This window comes from Ambystoma mexicanum, chromosome 2p, assembly GCF_040938575.1.
Source record: "Ambystoma mexicanum isolate Mex_15411 chromosome 2p, UKY_AmexF1_1, whole genome shotgun sequence".
NCBI lineage: Eukaryota > Metazoa > Chordata > Amphibia > Caudata > Ambystomatidae > Ambystoma > Ambystoma mexicanum.
Window position 1 is genome coordinate 719,498,893 of NC_090923.1, and position 18,540 is coordinate 719,517,432.

The 18,540-nt window shown below is 46.7% G+C and overlaps 1 protein-coding gene across 1 annotated transcript in view; it reads right to left on the bottom strand.

Moving 5' to 3' along the window:
• The window catches only part of EIF3K (eukaryotic translation initiation factor 3 subunit K), a 152,000-nt gene that overhangs the window by 119,222 nt on the left and 14,238 nt on the right, over positions 1-18,540 (bottom strand). Inside the window, exon 2 of the mRNA XM_069644315.1 lies at positions 13,820-13,918. Coding sequence (XP_069500416.1) covers positions 13,820-13,918 — 99 coding nt within the window. The remainder of the gene's footprint in view (positions 1-13,819; positions 13,919-18,540) is intronic.

Here is an 18,540-nt window from a genome sequence, read left to right on the forward strand (position 1 = left end):
ATCTCTAAAGAGTATCTACTAGCTTTGTGTTGATTCTGGAAAAAGTATTTTAAAGTATAATTTGATTGTTACATACATTGCTGTTTTTAAAGAATACTTATTAATGCTGTTAAATATTTATAACAAAAAACCTGGAGTGTAAGTGTTACTTGGCTACTTGTATTTGTGGATTCCATTGCTACAGCTCACATGTACCCCTCTTGAGATATGCATGGCTGCTCGGTCACACTACCATCTTGTATAGTACAGGCCTATACCAAAAGGTGGGTTACCTAATACCAAGAAGACACGTGTTCTGTAGTCTCCCACAGGGTTACTACATCAATTCTTGCCTAACAAAGACAAATGCCTCAATTTGGTCTGCTGTCCGTTGTGATGAAATTGGTATTACAAGAGGAACAAAGGCAGGGGGTGGGGTGTTGGCTCTGGTGCAGGGGTTCTTTTATGGTGCAAGACCCTTAAAATAGTGCCCTCTCCCTGAGTCATAGCCCCCGAAAAAGTGCCCTCTCCCTGGGTTTTCTAAGACTTATTGGTTTACGACGCTGGCTTTTTAGCAGTGTATCTGGGGGGACGTGTTTTTTGGATCAGCTCGCTCATCTTCGAGCTTGGTGTAGTCTTTGAGGAAGCCTTTTATGCGCCTTTTGACGGTTGGTGGTCGCATGTATGGGGGCCGTCGACTCGTCTTTCGACGCCCGGTTGTCGGCATGAGAGGACTTCGTGGCTTTAGACACGGTGTCAGAAACAGATTTGAGCGTCTGTTTCGGGGGCCGGTTGTGTGGTGATCATTACCGCGATGGCCCAGAGGACAGGGAAATCTCGGACCTCCCTGTCGATGCTGTGTGTGGCTTTCCAGTCGAAGGCGTGGTCGACTTTTGGCCGTGGGAGATGTGCTTTGTCTGAGGCGACTTTAGTGCCGCGGGGATCCCTGTAGCAGAAACGCCGGCCTGCCTGTTGGGTCCAGTGGGCTCGCAAATCGTCCTCTGCGTCACTGTAGACGTCGATGCTGCCATCACTGGAGGGACGTCACTGGAGGGACGTCAATGGTGGCCTCGGCCTGCATGGCGTGGTGGGCCCAGGGTTTGGTTTTCTGGTCCTTGAGTGTTTTGGGCCTGAACAGTTTGCATGACTTGAACTGTCCTTCGACGTGATCCCGGGGAGACAGATTGCACACCCGGAGCAAGTCTTTCCAGGGGAATGTTCTATTACAAGAGGGGCAAAACTTAAAGGGTGTATTCTCCATTATGTATGGGGATGGCAGCCTGGTGAAATAAATGGGAATATGCAGTCCCTTAACAGACTAAAGAATGAACCTCGCCCCACTCCCAACTGTGAGGGCTGAGGCAAGTTGAGGCCTTCCAAGGACGTGACAAAGGATCGTCGAGACGAGTAGCTGTCGACAATAGCAATTCGTCCTTGATGACGTTGCTGAAGATCTCGTGGTAGACTGATCGCAAAAGGACAGAAGGAAATGACATGCATTACTCACCGTAATAGCATTTCTGCTGATTGTATCTGCTTAGATTCACATACTGTGCATATAGTCCGACATCCAGTGTTAACTGCGGAGTATTGCATCTCGTCTTTCGAGAATCGAAAAGGGACGTCGACATGGGCGTGCCTGTAACACTATCCCTAACGTGACGTGTAGTGTACCCAAAATCCCTCACGCTTCGAGGTCCCTCCGATTGTATTTTATCTGCCATGAGGGAGCCTAATGACTATCATGAGTGAGCACATAAAAGAGAGAAGGTAGTAAGACGTCCATGTTCCTTTCAGCCAAGCGGGAGGAAGGATGGGCGCATGTGAATCTAAGCAGATACAATCATCAGAAATGCTATTACGGTGAGTAATGCATGTCTTCTGATGCTTGTAAATCTGCTTAGAATCACATGCTGTGCATAGACTAGCGAGCAGTACCCGGAGTTGGATGTGGGTTGTGAGAAGGAACAGTAGTGAAAAGATGTCTTGGTACTGCTTGTGCCACCTGAGAATCAGCTCTAGAATGAGTGTCTACGCAATAGTGTTTTATAAAAGGTGTGTACAGAACTCCAGGTTGGCGCTTTGCAAATGGACTCAAGGGAACATTTGCAACGAAAGCCCCAGTTCCTTGAGTAGAATGTGCTCTAGGCTTGAAGGGCGGTTCTCTCTTAGCAAGAGAGAATCAGAGTGTGATGCAATTGACAATCCACCTTGAGATGCTGATTTAGAGACATGATCCCCTTCTCTACCAGCTGCCACTGAAACAAAAAATTGGTTCGTTTTCCTCAGTGGTTTGGTTCTTTCAGGTAAAATGTGACTGCAATGCGCACATCTACTGTGTGTAAGCTTTAGGAGCAAACCGAGGGCGAGTGCGCAGAACCATCTTATCTCTGTGGACTGTAACGAAAGGTTCTAGAACTGAAAGGGCCTGTAGTTCACTAACTTTTCTAATAGAAGTGATAGCCACTAGGAAGGCTGTTGTATAGGTAATATCCTTGAGACTTGCTTTACGCACATGCTCAAAAGGAGACCCCATAAGTCTAGTCAATACAACATTTAGGTCCCCATCCGGGAGCCGGATTAGAAACAGGAGGGGGGGGGTGATGAATCCTTTTAACCTTTTCCACGAAAGCCTTAATAACTGGTACTTTCCACCACGACACCTTCTTTTGAGACATAGTGTAGGCTGAGATAGCAGCTAAGTGAACTTTGAGGGAATTAAAAACCAGGCCCGAGTCTAGTAAATGAGTCAGGTACACTACAAAGCGTGTAGGAGAGCAGTCAATGGGATGAACTCCCTTGGAATTGCACCAGATAAAGTGCTTCCATTTACTGGATTTGCAATATCGGGTTTTAGATTTCCTCACCTCCCAAGTATGTCCATGCATCTCTGAGGAAGTTGGAGATGCCTGAACTCTTGCAGCTGTATCTGAAAGGCTTTCAGTGCTTTGAATACGGCTAACAGCTCCAACAGATTTATGTGATTGGATGCTACTTCTGGGGACCACACGCCGTGTGCCGTCTGCTGAAGCAGGCGAGTTCCCCACCCCGTGAGAGATGAGTCTGTCTTGAGAGTGGCTTCTACTGCAGGGGTGAAGGCTTTTCCCTTCAAGAGGTTTTCCCTCGACCACCACTGCAGAGAGAGAACGAGGGCTGGTGAGACAACTACCAGATCTTCCCATTGTTCACTGGCCTGACACCACTGGCTGTTGAGCAACACTTGCATGGGACGCAGACGTGCCTGAGGAACTAAGTAAATGCAGGACTCCATCATTCCTAACAGTCACGTGGCTTTGCGTACCATCACCTCTCGACCGGCTACATATTGAGGGATCTGAAGCAGCATGTTTTGAACCCTCTCGCTGGAGGGGAAGACAAGCTTGTCTTCTGTCCGAATTAGAGCTCCTAGGAACTGTTTGACTTGACTGGGGTCTAGGCTGGATTTTTTCTCGTTGATGGAAAATCCCAGGCTGAATAAGAGGTCTATAGTCTTGAGTGTTCAACAGGCATGTTCCGTAGGAATCCCCTGTTATGAGCCAGTCATCGAGGTAAGGGTAAACTGAAACGGAATCTCTGCGCAAGTGCGCTGCTGCCACTACCTTCATAAACACCCTTGGAGTACTTTGAACTGATAGTGCTCGTCCTCTATCATGAACTTTAGATATTTTCTGTGTGCCTGCAACATTGAAATATGAAAGTATGCATCTTTCATATCCAGTGTTGCCATGTAATCCTCCTGTTTCAGCAGAGGGATTACTTCCTGCAACGTGACCATACAAAATTTTTGGGGTTTGACAAATGTGTTCACTGGGCGCAAGTCTAGCACAGGGCGCATGGCGAGATCCCTTTGGGTACAAGGAAGTACACTGAATAAATATCCTTGTTTACCTGTAGAAGAGGGATGACTTCTATGGTGCGCTTTTCCTGCAGGATCACGACCTCTTGCAGCAGGATGCGTAGGTGTTCCAGCGTCAGGCGTCTTGATTTTGCGGTCTGAATTGAGGTGGTCGGCAAAATTCTATGCAGTACCCGTGGGCAACGGTCTTGTGCACACACTGGTCGGTTATCCCCTCCCATGCATGAAGGAATGATGTTAAACATCACCCGACCGGCGAGGCATGGGAGGGGACCCGGATCTGAGGGCCATTTCTGACCTGAGGTGGGGGAGCCTCTGGGGGTGGAATTCCAGCCTCTACCCTTTCCACTGCTTTGTCCTCTAGATGAATACGTGGTGGTGGTGTTGGATCCTTGTACTGAGACCAGTTGTTTCCTGGACCATACTGGTTTTGAGGGGAGCGCGATTTCCCAAGAAAGGAATGACAAGAGCTGCCCCCACTCTGTTGTGAAGGACTTTGTGTAATTTGGTCTTGAGAGTCTCGTGCTCCTTTTTAGCTGTCTCAAGTGCTTTGTCCACGGCCTTGCCGAACAAGTTGGTTTCCTCAACCGGCTTGTTTATTAAGGCCACTTGGGTTTCAGGCTTAAAACCAGAGTTCCTCAACCAGGCATGCTGTTTTAAAAGCGTACCCTGGGCCAAGGTCCTTCGCGCAGTGTCCAATGTGTTCTTAAGTATGTTGTGGTTGACTTGCTTGCCTTCCGATACAAATCGCAAGCAGTTTAACCCGCATTGGTTCAGGGACCTCTTGAAGGCCCTCTTGCAGCAGGTTCCACTGTACATCGGACTAGCTAGCCAATAAAGTGGTGTTGTTGGCTATTCGGGTGGAGAATGCAGCAGCAGCAGTCGTAACACTTTTACCCAGTCCATACAACTTTATGCCTTCTTGATCAGGTGGTGCCTCACCTGTAGACAGGGAACACCTGCCCTCTTTCTCGTAGTCTTAACTACCAGGGAATCTGGAGTGGCATGCCCTCTAATGTACAGGGGGTCGGTAGGAGAAGGGTGAATCAACTTCTCAACCCTGGGATTAACTGCCCTGGTGTTAACAATGAAGGCGCCAATAAGGGAATGGCCTGACAAGCAGGAGGCTTTTCCTTCAGGATGTCCTCCACAAAATCCGAATCCTGCACAACCTCCTGTGTGGTTGTTAGGCAGAGTTTGTATGCAGTACCCTTTGGGATAACTACACACAACTAAGACTACAGGTGTAAGCAAACCAACCTTTGGTATAAGTCTATACTACACAGTTTTTGGTAGCGGAGCTGAGTAGCCAGGCTTATCTCAAGAGGGGAAAGTGAGCAGTAATGATGTTACACAGAGGTCTTACAATCACAGGTGTTCAAATTCAACAGTCAGTTATAAAACATTCACTAGAAGGAGGCGGTTAAATATACACAAATATACTTCAGTACTATACTCGTTAAGTTTCTGGGGCCTTCAATGGACTTTGAAGGAAGAGCAAAAAGGAATAGGTTCAGAACATAAAAGGATTACAATTATTCTTAAAAACAGTGCAGATACTTTGAGTTCACCAGAAGAGTCAATTCAATTCAATAGGCTAGGCCAAAGTCAATGGACTAAAGTCTTGTATAGGATAAAATGGTTCTGGTAAGTAAACGGTAAGTCTCTGTAGAAGTTCTCCGAAGTAGTTTGTAAAAAGAAGAATTATATGTTGGGTCACAAGCTGATTAGGCCTGCGAGTTGCGAAAGTTTCAAGCACTTTCCCTGCGAGTGGTTGCGGGGAGGGCTGCTGATCATAATGATCAGAGGGCCCCGCCGAAGTATCCGACGTGCCCGTTGGCGCTTGGAGTGCTTCGACTGTACCGACGAAGCAGAACCATGCGTTGTGTGGGGATCGGGTGCGTCCTTGTTGCCAGGATGTAACGTCCCCATAGCAGGGCTCTCGTCGTGCCTTTGGGGGCCGGGGACGGACGCTGCGAGGCAAGAACTCTCCGCCGTTAGGTCAATGGCTTCCGAAGCAAAGCCTTGGTCATCGCTAACCTCTTCGTCACACTATGCGGCTGTGGAGGTACTCTCGGCCTGTGACATACTGTAGGCCGCCCACCGCTTTAAACAGCGCTCCTTATTAGTCTTGGTACGAAGGAGCTTACAAGCCAAAGAGGACACCTCGTTGTGGCCGAGGGGAAGACAATTGTTGCACCGACAGTGCTAGTCTTTCCATGGGTATTTAGCCTTGGAGAAGGACAAAATCTAAACGGAGTCCTGGCCATAGCGCAGGATTGCGATAGCAATGACAAAACCAAGGGAACAAAGAGAGGGGGAAAAGGAAAGGCATTCTTGAAAAGAATATAACCCCCCCGACCCCACTCTCCCTACTGTACAGACCGGCCAGAAGGCCCAGCCACGTGGTCGGCAGCGCTGACCGGATAAACAGCCGCCAAATTCCGTCGTCAGCAGTCTTCAGCGCTGTTGTACAGGAATCAGCCGCCGAAGGGAGTGACAATAAGAATAAACGATCAAAGGTCGAGAAATATAACAATAACGTAATGTTTATGAAGAACTCTGCATAAGCTGGGTGGAAAAAAAAATACGATACGGGAGGGATTTTTGGTACACTACACGTCACGTTATTGGACTTCCATTGTTTGGGCCGAGGTCACTGAATCTTAGGGTTCTGCAGCATACTCCAATGGAAAGGATGAAGCTCGCAATACTCCAATGGAAAGGATGAAGATTGCTCTGGTGGTCATGCACCCAGAAAGGACCCCCTTGGGATACTATAGTGGGGCTCAGGAGCAGAGCAGAAAGCAATTTCTCTTCTTGGTGAGGGTGTCAATCATCTCTGGGGAGCCGTGTTGCGACTGGTCCACAGCCATGATTTCAGCCTTGTAGATGTTCTATGAAAGTATGTGGGAGGGCAGTCTCAAACCCTTCAGAGGAGACTGTTTTGTTAGTCCGTGATCAGAAACCGGACTTCAACATCCAATATTAAATTAATTTTTAAGGACGCAAAGCCACCGAATTGGTTTAAGATTAGGAAAGCACAAGGCCTATTTCCTTTGGGTAATGAGTCCAAGAAGGTAGCGTTTTAGAGCGGAGTCTGATACAAGAAGTTGGAGCATACTGAGGGCATTTTTTACTATTGCATCTATGTTGACACTTTTGATTCAATCTTTGCTTACGGCAACATACTTGGGCAGGAAAGGGGACTCTCTAATGTCCAAGCATGAATGTAGTACACCTGCAAGTGCATGTTATGCTCCAAACAGAGTCAGAGGGACAGCTAGTGGTTAGCTCGCCTCTGAGCGGTTTGTGGACCCAGGGTGGGACAGGCCCCCCCCTGCTACTCCCCACCCTGCCGCCCTCCCCCCCCAGGCACTGCTCCTCTTAGCATTACTAGGATAATGCACCTGTTGCGCACTCATCTATAGGCCTTTACACACAAATGTTGATCAATTTAGCATTTTACCCTTTTGTCAATGATAAGGTGAGCACCACTGAGTTGAGTAATGTTAAAGTATATTATTAAAGGACCTTTATACCGACGGTGGGGTTTAAGCTCTGTTCAAATAAAGCCATTAAAAAGTCTGTGTAGAGGGCCATCAGGGGGCGCAGGCAAGATGGCGCCTGTCAGCAAAGCTCTGTACCTCCCTTCACAACAAACTGCTTGAGCGACGGCAAAACGCACCCCTGTAGGCAAAGAGTAATGAGGCCACAGAAAGGAGATGACAAGAGCAGCCCTGGGACCAATCCGGTGAAAAAATGCTCTCCCCGAGCTGAGATACAGAACCCGGCACAGAGGGCCCGGTGGAGCAGAACAGGACCCTCCCCTTCAAGGTGGCTCAGAGAACTTGACGAAGTGTGGTCCTGGGCCGAGATCGTATACAAACAGCAGGTGAGGAGTCTATGGTCACTCAACAGCACCAGGGGAAGAGTTGAAGATACAATACACAGGACCGGCGAGATGACATGGACAGTGGAGTTGGAAGAGGCTACGTTCCTCAAAGGACAATTTGGCGCTCTGGGGGACGGATCCCTAGAGCCTTAAAGAGAAGATCTTTCGGAGTGTGACTGGGTCTCTGCCCATCGCGGACAGTGGAGAAGAGACAATGAGTGTTCCCGCACAGGGGGAGCAGCAGCAGGGAGAGGACACCCTCCATCGGGTGGCTTTCCCCATGAATGTATGATTGTGTGGGGTGGATATATCGCTGGAGGTCTCTGTAGTGGATAGGCAGTGACCCCCACACCCCCACAATCCCGCCCGTTCCCCCAGACTCTTTTGGAGGGGCCCACTGGTTCTGAAGGCCGGGTGAAGTGATGGAGCAACAGAAGAAGGCCATGCGACTCAACTACGTTTTTCATGTGCCAGAAGTGGCGAGACAGGCCCGAGGAGGCCAAGATGATGTTCATATAGGTGGAGACGGTCAGACTGGGAAGCCATTGCAGTGGGGTCGGTGAAAATCTGTGTGGAGGCCCTGAGATTTCAGTGTTCTGGAAGATCCCTTTTAAGAGCAATCCCTGCCCAGGGACTGTTCAGGAGCAGGAGACCGGATATTGGAGCCAAAGTGGCGGAAATTAATGAGAAAGTGGAGGGGATGGAAGCGAGAATACAAGGTTTGGAAGCTAATCAGTCGTCAGTGAAGATCCTTGAGACAACTGAACATGAGAATTTTCGAGATGGTGAGGCAGAACGAAGAACTATGCCTTAAGTCGTTGGACAATATCAAGAACAGGGAACGGCGCCATAATCAGGATTTTTGGGGTACATGAAAAAGACGGCAAAAGCCCAGGGGATATTGAAGAGATAGGCATTATCTCTCCATTCTTTAAATATGATTAAAGACCTGGATGTACTATTGATAGGTCCCACAGAGCAGGTGGTGAAGATAGGGGACTCTGCTCAACCATAGTTTGGTTCCACTACTATTCAGAGATGGCCCGGATTTTGAACAATGCAAGAGGATTGGGCTCCTTTTAGTATGGGACCTGAAAGGTTGTGATCAACCAGGACATTTTGTCCTATAAACTGGCATGTCGGAAACAAAGTGCTACCCTTACACAATGTGGGGGTGGAAGTCTTGGACTGGGTTCAGCTCAAGGTAGTGGGAATGTGCAGGACACTGGTCAAAGACAGTGATATGGGGCTCACTGAGAAGTGAGAAGCTGGAGCATGTCTGTTTTCACAGAGGTTGAAGGGGGAGTAAATGGGGGTCCTGAACTCCACACATAGAACATAGAGCGGATTCCAGGGGGGCATTTAGTTGCTGGGTGGTTCCACCGGTGCGGGGGGAGGCATGTCGAAGAAATGTATAATTTTAGAGTGTTGTGTAGGGAGGGGGAACATACCAGGGTGGGAGACAGGTTCAAAAGCCTTTTTGGCGAAGGTGGGTGGGGTGTATCCATGGTTGGGGGGTTATGAGGGAGTGTATTCTATCATATGTATGTTTTTATGGGTTTTTGTTTTGTGCCCCCACCCCATTCTATGCTGCTGTTTTTGTGTTCCAAGAGGGAGTTGACTGTTTACAGGCCCAATAGAAGGTTGAGGTTGGAAGGCAGGAAGCTGAGAATGGCTGATGAAAACAGGGTTGGAAATGGCAGATTTGGCGGCCATAGGTACTTTTACCCTACAGTGTTTAAATCCCCCCTTCAAGAGATCACAGATGACGAGGTCAATGAAGCTGGATAGCCTTTGTGTACAGGAGACTCACTTAGGGTGCGGGGCAGAGCCACTTACTAGGGGTGGAGGGGTCTTCAAGGTTGATTTCTCTTCAGGCCCGAAGAAAAAAAGGGGTAGCCGTGGTGTTGCAAACCTCCTGTAGGTCAAGTGTGTGACACGGAATGTGACGGGAGGGGCAATTTCTTTTTTTAAGGGCTTTTACCAAGGCATTAGATTCACAGTGGTTTCAACATACTGCCCAAACACCGGCATAGGGATCTATGTGATTATTGCGACGGCCAAAAATGCCGACTTGTTTTCAAACCCATTTACACCACATATATATGTGGGGGGAGGTGTGAGGACCACCCCCCCGGAGTACCCCCCACCATATTACAATTATATTCTATACCCACCCACATATATATGTGGTGTATGGGGAAGGGGGGGTCAAAAAATAAAAAAGGAAGTCAGAATTTTCGACCATCGTAATTGTGAGGGCGACATTTTGGTACGATTCCCCCGGCATAGCAATATTCTGGGTGGAAAGGAGTCAACATTTGAAAAGGTTTGTGGAAGGGATATTGCTGGTGGGGGGCAGATTTTAATACTGTTCTTAACCCGCTTAAGGACAGGTTGTGAACGAAAGGGGCACCGGTGGATGGAGACAAGGGGTGGGACTATCAAATTTAAGGAGATTAATGAGACCCTAGGATTAGTGGACATTTGGGAGGCAGAGGAGCTGTGTGGGTTCATCCCCATCCCCCTTTTACCCATTATTCGAAGTGTACGCCTCATTTTCGCGAACAGATTTGGGGGTGGTGGACGCGAACACTCGAAATTGGGTCCAGAAGGCCAACTTGAGCTCTGTTCCCTGGTCAGACCACGACTTAGTGACATCAGTAATGGAAGCACGTGAGGGGGGAATAAATAGGGGTGGTAGTACTGCAATGATTACCTTCTAAAGGATGAGGTGGGGCAAACCCACTTAGTATTTGGAGTTCAACGACACGGGGGAGGACAGCACAGCCACACTACGAGACTGCTTTAAGGTGACCATGAGGGGTGTAGTAATTGGGATAGGCTCCCAAAAGAAACATGAATGTATGAGAAAAGAGGCATCTGAAGTAAAATGTAAGCATTGCATCCTTATGAGGGCATGGGGAGAAGAGGACCACCAGCATGAGATTGAAGGACCTGAAGACACCTCACAGCAATGCTGGTGCATAAAACTGACTGGGTGTTACAACACCATAAGCAGAAATATTTGAACAAAGGGGAGAAAGCAGTTGGCGTGGCACCTACGGACACAGGTGCAGTCTTGAGTGGTGGATGTCATGCAGTTGATGGACGGTGGCGTCAAGAGGAGTTAACTAGGATATAGCAGAGGAATTTATTAAGTACTATGCCCTTCTTATACTTCAGCATGTGGGGTAGATGTGGAGAGGATAAGAGCATTTCTTAACAGGTTGGATATCCCTACAATACCCCCCTAGAAGGAGACACACTGTTGGGCTCCCCCATCACGGTAGAGAGGTCAGCGCGACCATAAAGGGAATGAAAAGTGGTAAATCCCCAGAGGGGACAGGTATACGGTTCAGTGCTACAAAATGTTTTGATCGCTGCTGGCCACTACAATGACAAAACTAATGGGGTTTTGACAGGCAAACCCCTCCCTCACTTGAAGCTCAGGGCCATTATTACGGTTATCCCCAAGAAGGGGGATGGACCTGGTGGTGTGCTCGTCATATAGGCCCAAAATGCTAAGGTCCTGCCAAAGACCTTGGGGAATAGGCTTGATACATTTCTTCCGTCGCTTAACCATGGGGATCAGATGGGTTTTATTAGGGCAAGACAAGGGTCGGACATTAGGAAAATGTTGGACCTCATTTACCAGACCCAAAAACAAAATAATGAGGTGTACTTGGACTCTTCGATGCAGAGAAAACGTTTTACCGTGTGGAGAGGATCTTTATGAGCGAAGTACTAGCTTAATTCGGGTTTGGGATGCATTTCAGGACGTAGGTGGCATCGCTATACAGGGAACCCATGGACAGGGTGACATTTAACAGTGTTCTTTCAGTGGTTTTCCCATTATTTAGGGGAACCAGACATGGGTTCCTTTTGTATCCTCTCTTTCGTATTGGTGAGCGAAACCTTGGCATCATCAGGGCCAATCCAGGGATACATGGCATTGAGTGTGAAGGGATGGAATGTAAGATCTAGTTTTTCATAGACATTTTATGCTACGTGACGCACCTAAGGGACTCCGTGAAGGAGGTGATGAAGAGACTGGGTAACTATGGAGCCCTCCCAGGTCTTAAAATCAACCACACTAAGTCGTATATTCTTTCAGTAGGTACACTCGCAACTCCATTGGGGCTCGCCCAGGATTGCCATGGGTTGACATTAGTAGAAGCGGCAATAACTTATTTGGGCATTAAGATCTCGAGGAGCTTTATGGACTTATGGGGAAGCTTAAGCAAGATTTAAAGAGGTGGTCCAACCTCATGCCTTCCTAGGTAGAGAGAATGACAGTGGTGAAAATGAATATACTTCCCCATTTGCTGTTTCAGTTGATGATGCTGCCCACGCTGTTGTCTGATGGATGATTCTTTAAAGAGTTTGATCAAATGTGCTTTAGCTTTGTGTGGGAGAATAAAAGGGCTTGTATGACACGTAGGATTTTGGTGCTTCCTAAGGGCAAGGGAGGTTTTGGATTCCCACAGGTTTTCCTATATTACAAAGCAGCATAACTCAGGGTGATGCTGGAACACATGACAGAGGATTTGAAAACCTTTTGGACTTTGGAAGATTGCATTACATACCCGAAAAAGGTAAAGGCCCTTTTAAGGTCAACTACTAGATTGGTCTCTCAGGAGGTACACAAACACCCTAAGTTAGGAATCCTTTGGATACTACAGGGTGAGCAGGGATTTTTCCTCATGGCCTTCCCCCTTGAGCTCATTGTGGGGCCCACCATTTTGAATGAACCAATTGGGGGGCAAAAAGGACTCGAGAGAGTAGGACATCTCCACCTTGGTGGTAAATTCAAGCAATTTTTTGATGTTCAGGAGATGTTGGGGAAAGGAAAGCAATGGGATATTTGAATCTCTCAGACTTCAAGGGCTAGTTCTGGCCCAGGGTGGAGGGAGGATCTGCTCCAAGAGCTCACACCGTTCGCGATGTTCCTTGAACATTCTCAATCGAGGAAAGGAATTGTTTCCAAGCTATACAAGGCCCTGGTACTGAACACTATTGAGGGAAGGCTGAACGTACTGACACATGCCAAAGCTGCTATGGGAGAAAATATACAATGTTACATTCCATGGAAATCTTTCCAGACATCCAATTGAACACACCTTTACGGATTCCCAAGATGGTTCTAGGGGCTTCAGGGCTCTGCGGCAGGGGAGATTTTGGGCGGGGGGGTGTCTTACTTCTATTCAAATGTGGTGGACGTGCCCCTTGATTCTGTTTTTCTGGACAGAACTCGAACTGGATTAAGGATGCAAGTGGGGGTCCCTGAAGCTTGACCCACTCACACTGCTTTTAGGGATCCCACTCAAGGATTATGAAATAGATTCCAGAGGATGTGGGGGCTCTTATACATGGAGGGAGAATAGCTTTGGGTCTAAAGTGGAGACAAACCGGAGTCCTGGATCTGGCAGAGTGGTTACAGAAGGTGTGGGATGTTTATTTGATGGAGAGCATGACTTACCTGGGGCATGATGACTTGTCCAACTTCATGGAGGAATGGGGCGTGTCTTGGGGAACCTCCCCCCGTGGCAAGACCAACGGTTGGTAGCCCCCAGAACAATACCGCATCTTGTGGGATAGGACCTCTTCAAAGCGCAGAGTCCTCGCAGCCTCAACAGGCATGAATTTTCTCCCTCTACCAAAGAAATTGCTTCTTAGTGAATATGCTTTCTCCTGGACGGTTCCCTCTAGTTTCTTATACTGTCTTGCCCTGTAGTATTGAAATGAAGGTTCTCCAGTAGTAGAGGACTGGGTTCGATTTCAGACTACTGTTGGGTCTCGTACCCAACCCTGACATTGTATTGCAGGTCGCGGGCACCTGGTTTTGAGGGGGCTTCTGTTGTCTGGATTTTTGGTTTGCCTTTGCCTAGATTTGCTTTATGTATTGTATCGATGTTTTGTGTAAATCAAAATATTTCAATAAAAGGGATTCTGTATATGCATTAGAACCCATTGACTTACAAGGGAGTTTAAGCCCAGGGTTAGTGGCTCCTGGACAGTCACTACAGGACCCAGGCCGTTCATCCTATACAAAAAAAAAATGCATGGGTTGTTGGGATGGAACTTACAGTTTAAGCACTGCTAGATTGGCTTCTAGGTCATAGGCATTTTCTTTGGCTTGAGTCTCCACGTAGCGTTCAAGAGTGGCCAGATTTTCAGGGTTATACCTAAAAAGAAAAACAGCAGCAACAAGGTCAAATAAATATCCCCCGATATCAAGCAGACAGCTAATACAAGCAGGAGGCTTACTTTGGCATCTTTAACTTTAAAGCTAGCATACAAAATAAAGTGTAATGTCAAAGGGTTGTACTGATTGTGAACTATTGGGATGTGACAAGGAATCGCATCCCAACATTTGAATCATTATATAGCATTGCCATACTAAATATTTGGGTGTGTAGATTAACAACTAATGGAGGCGAGACATGAACATGAAGTGCAAACATCGTTTCTTGCATGCCACCGTTTTTGGAATACAATGAAAAAAACGTAGCAGCAAACAGCAGCGATGGATGAGAATCAATAAATGTTTTCCTTGTTTTATATGAATTGAGTCAGTGATGTAACCCAGCATGTGAATATACCAGCTCCAGATGCCATCTGTACGATGCAGGTTCTTAACTCTGTGGGTGTGCCAGTCTTACCACTCTGATGTTAAATGAAAATAATACGAGAATACAGTGAAACACACATCAAAAATTAAGATGCATTTATTATTTGACATTTTTTAAAGAATTTCTACAAAACCAATATTTCAGACTGTTCATGAGGATCTATAGAGCCTCGATCACAATATGCTCTAAAACATGGCCACTATGTGCTTCTTCCGGGTTTTGTAATGCCGCCATTGTGCTGTGCAATGTCGTTTTATAGTAAAGTAGGTTTTGTTTGAATGCATTTTCCATAAATTGCACATTCCGGTTCCCATCTCACCATTATTTACTCATCCACGTTTCTTAGCTCGTGCGCTATTCACAAATACGTCTTCATTCACAGCAATCCCACAAAAGTAACATACTACTCAAATTTAAATGTACAATAAATAATCTAAACTATATGACACAGACGACCATCAGCAAAACACTAACACTAGTTGCCAAAACTTCAGTGAGGCCTTTTCCTACTGTCAACGCTCCTAAGGAGTGCCATACATCTCTTTCTGATACCACCAAGGAGATAGATGTTCCACAAGCAGACTGTAAAATCGACCCCCTATTACCCTGCCAGGGTCAAACTGCAGCGCATAGCCTGATAAAGGATAGTTTTACTGCCCATGGGCACAGCCACATAACCACTCTCCCAGAGGAATTAAAGGCTTCACCACAAGTGACCGCCAACGAACCAACTCCACCTATCACAGGAGGGAAAGGCACAAACATTAAAGCGGCTCTTTATCGCTGATCAGTCAGGCCCAAGATATGCACAACATGATTTTGGACAGTTAACTTGACATTCTATTCCTTACTGAGACTTGCATTAGAGACACTAGTGGACCATTTATCAACCTTGCAGTTCCCCCAGGTTTCTCAATTTTTTGTAAAAACAGAACAGGGCTATGGAGGAGGCAATTATTGCCAAATCGGAACAGTGGCTTTTTGCGTCCCCCCCATCGTCAGGGCTGCAAGATCCTACACATAAAAATGACCCCAAATACGAATAAATGTACACATTTCATTCTCATATATCGCCCATGTCGGACTTTACCGATGAAATCTCTCAGATCCTAGGCTTACCTCGAGAGCCGTAACCAAGTCTCCCCCTTCTTAGGTGATTTGAACTATTGGAGGGGTGAAAAGACTGAAAAGGTAGCTACCGAACTTGAGAGAATCTTAAACAATTTAAGCTTTCAAGTTGTAAACTTGGATCCTACCACAGACAAAAATCACAGGTTGGACTGGGTGGTTTCCAAAGACATTCCAACCAACATCGATCAAACTCCACCGTGTATTTGGTCGGTTCATTATATTCTCAATTTTCACTTCCAACTCCCAGAGGTTGTTGTTAAGCCCTACAACACCTCAAAAGTAGGGTACAGGCCTAGGACTTATCCTCATGTCTCACAACTGTCATGACCAACACTAGGGACTACAGTGAGCACCTGGCTTTGTCCTTCTCAAACACCTTTTTGTAGATGCTTCATGAAAAGGCCCAACTTCGATCAAGAACTGTAGGAGCTAACCCTGGCCACCAACAATGGTACACCCCCCGCTCTCCCCCCCACTTACACTTCTTGAAAAGCCTAAGGCACTCCAAACCACATTTGTTCCTTCCATCCTTCCACACAGGACTCAATAGCAGTACAAAAAGTCTTTGAAGCTAAAATAGTAAATGATAGAGAGAAAATCAAGAGGCACCGTCTAATGCTGCCAACTCAAATGAGCAACAGTTCCATGAACTTAAAAAAGATTTTTCTGTTCCATTTTGACCAGATTTGTTAACGCATCTTTTAGAGACGGCAGGATTCCCAGGTTAATTAAAACCGTTTTGGTTACCCCATGCTAAAGAAAAGCTCAATCTAAACCCAAAGGACCCTGGTAACCTCAGGCCTATAACACTTTCCCCTTACGATCCTAGATAAATTTGCATGTGTACAATTTCAAGCCATGGAAACCCACAACATCCTCCACGACAGACAATCCGGCTTTCGACCCCATTACAGCACAGAGACAACATTACCAGACCTTCAGTCACACATACTGGGAATCACCGAAAAGGGCAACACTGGGCTGTTGGTTCTCTTGGATTTGTCGGCTTTGTTTGATTTAGTGCACCACAAACGCCTCCTATGCTCTGTGAGGGAGTCAAGGGCCGTTTGGGCCCCCCTGTACATTCTATACGAAATCGACCACTTGCTCACGTACTAGCGGGGGGACGCCTCTATTGATCTTATGCTATCAACATAGGTGGGGCTATTGCGAGATACACTTGGCCTCCATTTTGTGTGCCCTCGACTCCATCTTTGGACTTGGCCGCAATCCGATACTACGAAAAAGCTTCTCCCATCTCAGCAGCACAGCGCGCTCATGGCCCCCACCTTTTCTTCCACTGTCTGAAGTTTCACAACTCTTTCTCACGGATGCGCCAGGGATAACTGAAACAAATAACAAAATATATCTTCTCACTCTTCCTCTGAGATCACTCATGTGTGTGAACCGGCTCGAGCCGTGACTTGTAGGTCATCCATCTCCACAAACCTGCACCTGCCCTCGTACCCCAGCGGTTGGAAAATTACTGCCAATGTAATCCTGTGCCCTCCTAAGGTATTCTTTTGATGTACCAGAAGTGTAAACCTGCTGTGCAGCCCACCCCAGAGTGCCCCCACTAAATCCAGACCTCTGTCGCAGTATATTGTGTCCTAAAACTAACATATGTCATTATACTCCCCACTCGCCTTGATGTACTAAGAACCGCCCAGTCACCCAGGTTATCATGGAGGACAAGAGCCCTAAGCCCTATATCTCATAAAAGTTGCAATGAAAGATGATGTAATCATGTGTATGCAATTTATAGGTATGCAAGATTTACTCAAAGGTATATTAGTGATTGTTGTTTATTATATGTCTAGTGTTAGTTTCTCATGCCAGCTTAGTTAGTGTCAACTATCTCGCCTCGACCTAACCCTCACCCCACCCAGATACAGGCAGCTGGCCCTTGTGACGCTCACCCTCCCGCCAACTGGGCAGCCTATCCAGAAGAAGCTGCACCTACAGGACAGTATGCAACATCGCTCCTCAACCAATCCTGTACTAATTTTTTTTATACCCTATGTTAATGACCTCATTGATGACGGTTTTTTACCTTATAAACCCATGTAAGTGTATTGTTTGCCAGAGCGTTCAAGGCAGCAGAGTTCTCTGGATGCCATTTTTATAAAAAAGACTTGTTAACCTTGCAATCTGTTATCTTAGTCTCATTCCCTACTGGGATGTGTCATTTATTACACGTTTGTGTTGGTGCAACGGGAAGTGAGTCTTTAAAACTCCCTACGTCACCTAGGACTCGGTTCCGAGGGGGCGGTCGACTGGTTCCACTCTTTCCTATCTGACCATGAATCTAAAATTCAGTGGGGGATCAGCTTGCTCTCCAATGGCCCCTATCCGGTGTGGAGTCCCTTAAGGGGCTAGATTATCTCCCATTTTGTTTAACCTACACACTAGGCAACTCAGTTCCCTACTAGATAATCAGGGTGAATTCTTTTACCAACTATGCGGATGACAACCAGTTAGTCATAGAATCTACCGGGGGCCACCTAACTGACAATAGGACTCTTACCAACATACACCATCGGATAGAACTTTGGATGTCCTCTAATTGGCTCTGTTTGAACGGCAACAATACAGAGATCCTATCTTTGGCTCAAGACAGGCCTGGGAGAAATTGAGCCCTGCCTTTACGAGCTTTAGAATCAGAGACAAAATGCTTCCTGTCCAACCTAAGGTGAAAACACTGGGTGTCCAGTTGGAGGCCTCTCTGAGGCACACGTCAACCAGCTGAGCCAAAACTGCAATTACCACCTTCACCTCCTTAGAAATATTCGCCCTTATATGTCTGAAATGAATAGTGCCACTATTGCTCGAGCTATTATCTCAAGACTCGACTATTGCAATTTCCTACTGATTGGAGCTTCCAGTTCTAGCCTAAATAAAAATGCAAAGTATTACAAAAGGATGCTGTACACATTGTTAAAAATGTCCCAAGACTTGTAAAAAGCACAGGCAAAACCTTCTCTGGCTCTCCATTAAGAAAATAATCAAACTATGGGTTCATAAATGCATTTCTGGACAAGCCC